We start from the raw sequence: 11,314 nt of genomic DNA on the forward strand, positions 1-11,314 counted from the left end.
TACCCTGATTCACATTTGCAGAAAGTTATACAAGAAACTCTTCACTGCTCCTGTCTGCTTTCTCTCCTTTAATTCCCAAGCCTTCCTCTCACAATGATGCAAAGCACCCATTTTAACCTTGTGGATGGCTATTATACTGAGAAGAAGGAACAACAAGTGTCAAAATTCAGATTCCAAGGCCTTTCTGTTTTATTTTTAAAACCTACACTAACATTACACAAGTGATACTTTTTAGTTATCTCTAAAACTTACAAACTTTAGTTACCTATAAAGCGTACAGACAAATTCATACAAACTGCAGTGCAATATGTGCATCAGGGATGGAAAATAGATGATATAATAAGGCAGGTGTTTAAAAAAGGGGCCTGTCCCAGGATGCAATCTGATTACCAGGGTCAATCCAGTTCTTCTGATTTCACTTATAAAGCATGGCAGGGAGTAAGAGACAACTGGGGATGAAGTTTTATTGGGAAATGAAGAAGCAGTTGTTCCTCATAAATTTCACACAGGTTGTTGCCTGAAGGAACTGGAACCAGAAGAAGAAAGCTGGAAAGCTTGTGCACTCTGAAACAACTTTCTACTTTTCAGCTACCAAAAAAGTATTAAGCAGAAAAGTTTTGGAGAAAAATACTTTGTACATACCTTCTGAATTATCTGAAGAATAATATTCCACTTCAGCTCCATCTGAAACAAAAGGAGTGTCAATAGTGTGACAAGTAGAATCTGCAAAAAAATTCTGAATAATCTAATCTTTTAATTTTCACTTAGCCTTACTTAAATGGGCTTTCAATACTAATTATGAATCAGTACTAATTACAACTAGCATAATTTTGTTAAAGCTCTGGGTGCATAATGCTACTCTAGTGCTTTTGAGGATGTTGTTTTAATCTCTTAATTTTTTTTTTAAAAAACAACCTTGCTTCATGTACATTACACTTTGAGGATATTTTGGGGTAGAAAAAATATGAAACACTGTAATATTAAATTAATAACAATGGTTAGTAATAGCTATATTTAATGTCAGTCAAAAATCTTTTCCTATCCTAAATAGTGAAGATATTTCATCCTCATCCAAACTGCCTACCACAAACCTGGATTATTTTATTCACTTCATCGGCTTCCAAACTAACACAATATCAAAGTACATGAAATGGATTTTGAGTCTTTTACCTTAGTCAGGTCATTAAGAATGTTCTCTCTCTCTGTGGCACTGCTGCAGCAATATAGGACGCTATATAAAATATCCACCAAGAAGTCAGTCTCTTTTCTGCCATCTTCCTTCAGCCAATCAATTACATTCTCATACAGAAACTGGACAGATGGATTTTCATACTGAACCTTTCCAGCTTCCAGATTGCTTCCATCTTCCAACAGTACATGAAAAACTCTACGAGAAGAGAAGTTTCTAAGTAACGCAGAAAGGAACTTTAAGTGTCTATCAGACTTTTGTTCATTAGCATACACAAGACTTAGTTCAGCCACTTTACAAACTAAATCTTCTAAAGGCTCCTTCTGTAAAGAGGAAAGACATTGTTCATGAATTCCAGGAGTAGGAATGCTGGGTTCGTTGTTACTTCTCAAATCAACATAATTTCCATGTTCAGTGTTACTTTCAGGTTGAGTGTCTTCTGCAAATCTGACCTTCACAGCTTTTTTCTTGTTTGGTTTCATCTTGTTTTCTGGATTCTGGAGTATTTGTAGCAACGAAGACATGGCAGCCAAAGATTTCTCATCTGCATCCATGACATCAACATATCCCACACAGATGCTTGAAAAGGCATCCCAAAAGCTCAGCATCATCCTCTGGTAAGTGAGAGCTGCTAGGTCACCATTTGCAATCTCTGCTCTTGTTTTCCAAAAATATAAAACTTCTGCTACCTCATAAAACAAAGGTCCATTTTGTAACCTCGGCTCTTTAATCACCACGTTGATGAGGGGAATTAACTATCAGAAGAAAAACACAGTATTTTTAGTGCTGAGCTGATATTGAATTTTTTTGCAATTTTTCCCTCTGTATAAATTATAAAGCTTACTGATTATATTTTTTTTGTGAAAGCATGGCAAGGCCACTAACCCATTTTTACAAGTCAAAATGTATGTTACTGAAGCAATCACACTTTTGATCTCTGACTCACAATTCTGCAGTAGTAAATAATGAAAATGTCAGAGCAAAGCACAAAAGGAAATAGTTGTCAGGCTCCCTCAGTATGTGTTTACTCACACCATCTATCCTATTTTATTTAATTTGTCTTACTCTAATGTGATAACATACTGATTTAATTTATCATGCAGTATCATGGTACTGTACATTTGAAGATTATGTACAGTATTATGTAAACTAGGGAGAAGAAGGCCCCAACTAAAATGAGGAGATAAAAAGTACACCACAAATATACATTCTTAAAAGTAATGATTCTTCTTACTGTACCCTAGAGCGTATTTTCTCATTTAAAAGGTTAGCTTTCATTCTCAATATATATATGAGAAAATATTCAAGAAATTTGTTTGTTTAGTCTTAGGAAATTGTGCAGCTGAAAAGAGTCATTCTGGTTGTGGCTCCTTCCATTTCACAATTCTTGCCTAGGGAGGACTTTTTTCAACTATTTCACCACAGACTTTCAGACAGTTGACTATATCTGAGTCATTTATTAAAATGGGATCATGTATAAATGACATTTTAAATTTTCCATAATAAAATACCTGTTCATTTATAAGCATTTCTTGGATGTCAATTTGTTCTTTTTCATTCCCTACATTCTGTAGTACTGTAAATCGTAAACATTCCATAAATGCTGATATGATTGCTGAACATTCTGAATTGCAAGCCATAGCTCTTTCGGTTAATAACCTAAGCAAATACAAAATTAAGAAACAAGACCATCACTGTTATTGCTTTTACTTTCAAATAATAGTAAATGTTTCCATGACTGCTTTTATACTGTCATTTTATCACAACTTCTTTCTGCTTCCTAGCCAACATCCTACTATAATCCCAGATCCTCTTCCATCATTTATATAGTTATCTACTTCTCTGGGCTTTAGGTAATATCTACTCATTATATATTCAATACCTACTCACTCATGGGTACAAATGTCTGTCTACGGGCACTTCACTCCACACATTGGATGAAATAGATTCTCTCTACAAAAGTTTCCCCTACAACAGTTGTTCTTAAAGGAGCTACAATATCCCTTTCCTTTCTAATCCCATTCTAATCCATGCTAAATTTATGTCTTTAAATTTTACATAGTGTTGTAAGTAGTAATTATTAGACAGTATCAGTACTAACATATATAGTTAAACTGGGTCAATTTATCACAGGTCAATGTAAGTGCTGTACTTTAACTCTTATAAAAAGGGCCACCTCTTCCCTAAGTGGAGTGATGAAAAGTAAGAGTTGAGTCCATCCTGGGAGAAGCTAACACAAACACTGACCCCCTTTACTCTCTTTGTTGTGGTGCCACCTCTGGTCTTTTTAAACACCCGAGTCTGGGCATGGCAGTGACAGGAAGTGGCAGCTGGCTCCTTGAGTGGCATCTCTGCATATAAAAACCCTCGTCTTTTCCACTGGTTATATCAAAATCCATTTGTTTTCTATTTCGAACCACAAGAGCTCATTTATGCCTACCCTTGAGTTATAGAGGTGAAAAATGTTCTAAAATAGTCCAGCTTTGGTTCTATAATACCATGTGGTATCTTGCTAATAAATGGCAAAAGATTTGGATATATAACAGTAGCAAGCCCTCGTCCTCCTTCTCGAAGCACTGTCCACAATTTCGGCAGGACTCCCTTTTTTGCATTCACGTGACTCCAGCAATCCTAAAGAACACCACAAAATGCAGAAATACAATAAAGAATATTCAGAGTGCTTGGGCAGTACTTTCTAACACAGACATCTATTTCATGTCCCACCCACTTGTGACACTGCAATAGAAACATGCACCCTTTTACCTTGATCAAATCATAAATTACCTGTTCAGTTCATAATTAGTGAATCTGAATGTTTTTAAGAAATCACAGACTATGCTCAAATACTTCCCTTAGAGAAGAACAACTTACATCTTTTCAAGATATTATAAGATATACTACTTCTATATCACAGTGAGTGAATTAAGGTATAATTGTCAGAATTTAGAAAGATTTATACATAGATTATCAGCTTAACAATCAAACTGCCAAAACAACATTAATCTAAAGTAAACAATAATCTCTTCTCATTTCTGCAAGACTACACATTTGAAATATTTATTTAACTGATGGATAAGCACTCAGTAGTGGATTGTGTTCCAACTTAAGCTAAATTGAGCAATGTCATTGCCACCCTTTTGTTTAATCCTTGAGAGGGAAGATTAAAGAGATAAAGCAGAATGCAGGCCTCCTCTACTTTTAACAGTTGTCCAGAAACAGATAATTTGGCATATATAACGTCCCTCAATTCTGTGTAGACGTACTGACAGTTCTTGATACCAGGAGCACAGTGTGAAAGGTGCATTACCTCAATGGTAGTAAGAACATGGAGTACAGCTTCCCAAAGAGCAGGGCATACAACAGCATCACTGTCATCGATGCTAAGAAGAACTGCCAGGCAAAGTCTGGATGCTTCAGCATTCATTGAATCAGGAATGTGAAAACAAAAAGCAGAAATCAGCTCAAAAAAAGCTGAACGAACCTAAAGTAGAGGAAAAAAAAGAAAATTAGATCTTTTTGAGAAGTGACATTTTTGTTTTTAAAAATTCACCAAAAATGTGTGTATGATGCATATCCAGCAACATTTTAAATCTTGTTTTTTTCCCTTATTAAAGTTGAAAGACTTGGAAATGTTTTGAAATTTAAAATCTGAGTTATCAAACAATGTTGCATAAAGGGAACAATAATTCGGATCCAAAATTTGTCTTAGAACAAAAACATGTGACACAACCATGTTCAAAACTAGTTCAACAAGAATGTTGACAAGAGATTTAATTTCTAAGAAAACTTTTCTAAAAGAACAACTGCTTCTTCTGTAACATTTATCATTCTTACTACAACTACAGTTCACATAGCATTTAATCTGAGGCCAACACTTTGACATCAGTAGAGGTATTCCAGATGAACTACTTTGTGGATCATTTTGAAACTCTAACAGCAAAAACACAAGAGTCAAAATGTGGTCAGGAGTGCTCTAGTAATTAATTAATCTTGCTAATTAATTTTGTTCACAAAGATTTTAAAAACTGGAGTATGCAGAGTCTTATAAATAAAAAAGCGTGAGTAAATTGGGATTGCTATGTTTAGGTGGTTCATGTTTTTAAGGGCTTTCAAGAGTTACTCTACCAAATTCCAAACATAAAGGCAGTCCCCAACTTACAAACCAGATAGGTTATGTAGGTTTGTTCTTAAGTTGAATATGTTTTTAAGTCAGAATGGGTAAATTTTAAAAATGAAACTCGAGCCAGTTGGCTGAGGAGAAAGGGAGGGAGCTTGCTGACAGGCTTCCTTGCATTCCTCCTCAGCCAACATTGGGGCGAGGTGCAAGGGAGGCTGGCAACAGGCTCCTTCGCGAGGGCGCCTGTCAGTAAACCCCCTGGGCAACGTCCTTACAGATGGCCAATTCTCTCACACCAGAAGTGGCTTGCAGTTTCTCAAGTGACTCCTGACACGAAAAAAAGCAAACTCCCTCCTTTCCTCAACAGCCAACGCTGAGGTGAGATATAAGGGAAGTTGGCTTTCCAGCCATAGCTTGAGAAGGAGCCCGTTGCCAGCTTCCTTCACCAGCTTCCTTCACCAGCCTCCTTCACTGTGCCTGGGGAGTAACGGCTAGCTCCACCACCCCCCAGCTCCGCCCCATTCATATCTATGAGTTGTAAGTAAGTCAGATGTTCATAACTTGGGGACTGCCTGTAATAAGATGACACACCTCAAGAAACAGAGCAGCAATTATAGGTATAGGCTGAGAACACCTTTTGGAAGCAAAATTTATGGATTTTGATATAACTTATGGACAAATCAAGGGTCACTTAGCAGAAAAGCAAAGAGACCAGCACTGTCTGAGAGGAGCAACAACCATTTCCCACTCAGGGGAAAGGCCCTTTTCCATTAAGAGAAGGGAATAGCTACTTTAAAAAAATAAAAGTTAACAACAGTTAATGTGCAGTATTCTTATAAAAAAGAAACCATCCTCTTGAGAGAAAGCACCAAAGGTCTACAGTCAACATTTCCACTCAGGCCTTCAAGGCCAAAAGCAATGCCACAGTAGAGAGAGTAGAGGGAATTGCTGCTTCTTTTAGGATTTCCTGGGAAAGGCTAAGATCTCGCCTTTTGCCACTCTACTCAAACAAGGGAATGTTTTGGTAAGAATCAAGATACTGTATTTATAAGTCAACCCAGGTCTTTTGGGTTGATTTTTTATTAACATCTGGACTTATACATGAGTATATACAATAGAGTTGCTGAAACTGTTTTTTATTTTCTCTTCTCGGTTTCCTGTTTTGTGGGGAAATACTGATAACAGCTGTAATACCTGAGGCATGTTGTGTTTCCCATATTTCCAAAATTTGTTTTGAGACAATAGACACTTAAGCTTCTCCTCCAATAACTTATTCTCATTACTGGGCAATGTGCAAAGCAATTTCTTTAAAGCTAACAAAGAACAGGTTAGAATTCGAAAGAATTTTGCCTCCCTTTCTTCTTCTGGCACAGTTCTGGAAAGAAAGGGAAAATTTAGATATAAGCTGTGTAAATACGTAGTTCAACCACTAGTACATTTTATGTATGATTTAAATTCTCATCTTTAAAAAAGACAACACAATCTTGCTCCAGAAACCAAGACAATGTTCAACTTTTGATTATGAACTGTACTTATATTACTGCTACAAACTGAGAAATGACATAATTGTCTTCACCATTAATATTCCACTGTCAATAACTGTACATCTTCTAACTCACTCCAGATATATTGTGCACCTTGCAGTAACTCTGAATAGAAATAAAATTATCCAAGCAGAAATTCTCTGAGTAGGACCTTAAAGTACTCAAACACATTGTCGTCACTCAGACATAGCAAAATAACCACCTTCTAGAGTACACTAACTCAGGAGTTCTCTGATAATGTGAGGCACATAAAGAACAATTATATATGCAAAGGCCACACATGCAACTAGTAGAATGAATAGGAAGCACAGGATACATAAATGTAAACTTTTATTACAGTCAATGACCAGTTCGTAACAGGGGTACCCAGTTCCGTACATCCATGTCAGACTTCATTAATAATAATAAAAAATAAAAATAAATAAAAAATAATAAAAAATTTAAAAACCATTATAAAATTGAATAATTTACCCATTTAAAATCTAGGCTACAGACCACATACAAGTAACTATTGAAGCCCAACTAAATCCACGGGCCGAAGGCTGTGAGCCGACATGCTCTTCCCACTGAAGTCACTCTAATAGTGGTTATATTATAAATGCAGAAAGCTCTGAAGTGGGAGAAAAATTTCCTGGCAGATCTGACATATTTCAGACATGCTTTATATCTTATTCTTACATGCAATAAACAAAATTAATACAAACTAAATTTGTATTTTAAGCTAAAAAACAATGTGTGTATATTTAAAAATACATACTGAAGATCACTTAATGTATCAGGTGTTTCTTTCAAAAGATGATCTTGTAGCACCTGGATCAAACACAATCAGATGTCCTTAAATGGGGTGAGGGGGAGAATGCCATCATTCTTATAAAAACATGTTAACATTATTAATCAGAAGAAAAAGGATAACACTGTCATCTTATTTTATTATTTTCAGATTGTAGATGTGGAGGGCTTCTGCAAGAGTCATTTGATTTTTGATAAAACCTTGAGATCCATTAAAAGATGTTGATGTAAAGTATGCATACTTGAAATTCTAAGCCCAGAAATTTGAATACAACTGAATGGCGTTTGCTTGTCACAGAAAAATCCACTCCTATTTACTTTTATGACATAATTTACAGCAGAAAGTCAGTGTTGTTTTATAGCTAAACACAGTAAGACTAATGCAAACCAGAGATGTATAAACCTCAATAAACTATCTAATCACCCTGACCCACTATAAATCATTTTAAATTGTTTTGAAATACACACAATGCACCATATCATTTGTGATATCAGTAGTAGTGTATTTTCTAAACTAAATAAATCGACAGCTTTATTACTGATAGTGCAAAGAAACACAGAACTCACATGTGTGAATGATTAACTAGCTATTCAAAGCATTCACAAATAAGCTACTTGTTTCCTTCTACTGTCAGTATCAGCTAATAAAAAGAGTAATAAATATTTAAAAATAATTAAAAAGACCAGGAATTAGAAATGGTTTACTAAACTACTGGCATCTGCTGCATCAGTACCATTGGTTTTGATTATAAAATATTTTAAACGTACACTTTTGTAGAACAGGCAAACAATAACATATTTGACAATTATAAATAAAAGAGTAATTAAAAGGCTTCTAATGAAATGTATTTCTGTTCAATACAATATTTCCATTTTAAAAAAATATATAAAATAATATTTCCTTTTTTAATTTAAAAAAATTGGAAAACTTACAGTTAGAATTTCCTCTTTACAAAACACTAAAGCTTCCGGCTGTTTACTCGGTGGAAAGGCTTTTTCAAAGGCTACTTTTGCTGCAGATGCTGCAGGAGAGTAAGTATCACACTGAGCTATCAGCCAGTGCCCCATAAGACTTTTTAAATGAGGTGCCAAATGTTTCTTAACTTTCAAAATAAGCTGCTCAAAAGCTTCTTGTGTTGCTTCCCGGACCCGGCGGTCATGATCCTACAATAACATTGAAAAGAAAAGATACTTCTTATAATATGGGGACAATACAAATAAAAGCTCTTTGTTTCTCTATTTTAAAAATATATTTGCACCCAAAAATGAATCCAATATTTTTATTGGTATTCATGTATATAACTTAAACATAAAGCACAATATAGCCTTATACCAAAATATTCTTCAGAACAAATTAATCTCACTCACTCCAGAAGTACAGTTTTCACATTTCTTTAACTACTGTAGCATATTCATAGAGAGATCATTTGTTGATTTTTATATAATCCAAGAGTTTCAATACTCACAACAGATATTTTACAATAAATTCTAGGCCAATAGGGTAGAACTCCTTTAACAATCTCTGCTTCTCTCTCCTTACACATTGTTCCAAATTCCTGCATAGCCTAAAATTAAAGACAGGAAAAACGAACATGATTTTTTTAAACACACACATATACAGACATTGCTATTAATTCTTTGTATGCAGTATTTGCTGGATAACAATTTTGAATGTTGTGTTAAAAACACTTAACCATATAAAAATAAGGTCATCAAATGATAACACAAACTCTACCCTTTGGACTCTAGCTCCTCATCAATTACTTGGTAATTGAAATACAAAGTGCACAGTCAGTACATTCTATCCAACTGAATACCACTGGGATTTAGTTAAATCACTAAAAACAGCAGATCGGGCTGCATGTCCTACTGAAATCGCATTGAAATCGTTACCCCTTGGAGCACAATATTAGTCTTGTTTTACATAACTAAATCTCACCAAATTCAATCTCACCAAATTCAATGATATAATCCCCAAAAAAAGTTTCACTGCTATGTTACTTTAGGTGATTTCTATGCATTGATATCACTTTGGTGTACCTTGACTTTCTCCGGATTGTATCCTAAAGACTATCAACCCATCCCCTCTACCTGTCAGATATTCTGTCCTGATGGCCTCACAATCACCCAGGACCAAGGGCACACAGGCTGTCAAAAATGCCCTGAAAGTTCAGCAACTATTTCAAGAAAATCATTTCAACCAAACTAAATAATATACTACAATAGTGTACAACAATATTTGTACTACATAACCTAACTATTTTTCCTCAAAGTGTTTCTGGATATATGTAATCTATTTAAAGATGTTTTGAGAGTTGTGGCACAGTAGATATTAATTCGTAGCATCTACATACTATTTTAATATAAATAAAACAAACCAACCTTTAATTTCGTGATAACATCTCTTTTGGAAAGTTTCCTGAGCACCATTCGAAAATCTGCATCTACTAAACTATCTATTTCCTCAGCGCCTTGAATTGCAGGAACATATCCTGGGTCGTTGGAAGACGTCCCAAACCCAATGAACCCTGGAACAGTTCCTCGCTCTTTGGCAAGAAGTTCTGCTGCTCTACCGCTACTAGAGGGCTGTTTTGGAAAGAAACAGGATTAGTTTAAAAAATGTTTAAAAGCGAAAAAAGGGAAAATGTTTAATATTTATTAATGTCCTTGCTTTAATTACCCATGCCTGCTTTGACAACTATCACATTGCATACAAAAACTGCTGTCCTATTGACAGCCCCCCCCCCCCCCCCCAATAAGAAACTTCTGGTCTCCAGCATTTCAAATAAGAGACACTACATTATTTATATATATATATATATATATACACACACACACACACACACACATATACTCAGGTTAAATCAGGGGGTGCTGTGGTCTTAGGTCTGAATATGTTTTTAATCAGTTTTAAGGATTTTAACTTTGGGTTGCTGTGTTTTCTGGGTGGTGTGGCCATGTTCTACTGCTTCTTGCCTGGTTTTAGAGTTTCTTAATACTGGTAACCAGATTTTGTTCATTTTCATGGTTTCCTCCTTTCTGCTGCAACTGTCCACATGCTTGTGGATATGGCTTCTCTGCGTAGTCTGACATGGTGGTTGTTAGAGTGGTCCAGCATTTCTCTGTTCTCCAATAATATGCTATGCTCTGCTATGGGTTACTTCTCTGGTTGAGTTAGTCTGCAGTGCCTTTCATATATGTTGATTTGTGTTTGGGCAATGCTGCGTTTGGTGGTCCCTATGTAGACTTGTTCACAGCTGCATGGTATACAGTAGACTCCTGCAGAGGTGAGAGGATCCCTCTTGTCCTTTGCTGAACGTACACAGCATATTATTTGAGAACACAGAAATGTTGAACCACTCTAACAACCAGTATTAAAAACTCTAAAATCAAAACAGTAAATAAATAACAACACTCTGAAAACGGGGGAATTCAGACATGAAGCAATCAGGGCCAACTAACACCTCCCAACAAAGGAGTCCCTCAGGCAGGAAGCAGACAGACTTGGAATCTGCAAGGCCATTAAAGGCTGATTAAGATGATCAATTGCAACATTCACACTTGCCTCAGGAAGACAAGAGTTCTTTCTCCCAACCTGGACCTTCCACAGATATATAAACTTCACTTGCATAGTTTCCAACAGACCTCACACCTCTGAGGAGACCTGCCATAGAT

At 35.8% G+C, this 11,314-nt stretch overlaps 1 protein-coding gene across 1 annotated transcript in view; it reads right to left on the minus strand.

The window, feature by feature from the left end:
* ltn1 (listerin E3 ubiquitin protein ligase 1) overlaps nt 1–11,314 on the minus strand; it is a 32,497-nt gene that overhangs the window by 19,370 nt on the left and 1,813 nt on the right. Inside the window, exons 2-11 of the mRNA XM_003219069.4 lie at nt 10,022–10,225; nt 9,106–9,204; nt 8,573–8,803; nt 7,608–7,660; nt 6,501–6,681; nt 4,497–4,670; nt 3,630–3,820; nt 2,701–2,848; nt 1,171–1,944; nt 643–684 (exon numbers count right to left, since the gene is read on the minus strand). Coding sequence (XP_003219117.1) covers nt 643–684; nt 1,171–1,944; nt 2,701–2,848; nt 3,630–3,820; nt 4,497–4,670; nt 6,501–6,681; nt 7,608–7,660; nt 8,573–8,803; nt 9,106–9,204; nt 10,022–10,225 — 2,097 coding nt within the window. The remainder of the gene's footprint in view (nt 1–642; nt 685–1,170; nt 1,945–2,700; nt 2,849–3,629; nt 3,821–4,496; nt 4,671–6,500; nt 6,682–7,607; nt 7,661–8,572; nt 8,804–9,105; nt 9,205–10,021; nt 10,226–11,314) is intronic.

Source organism: Anolis carolinensis, chromosome 3 (assembly GCF_035594765.1).
Source record: "Anolis carolinensis isolate JA03-04 chromosome 3, rAnoCar3.1.pri, whole genome shotgun sequence".
NCBI classification, from domain to species: domain Eukaryota; kingdom Metazoa; phylum Chordata; class Lepidosauria; order Squamata; family Dactyloidae; genus Anolis; species Anolis carolinensis.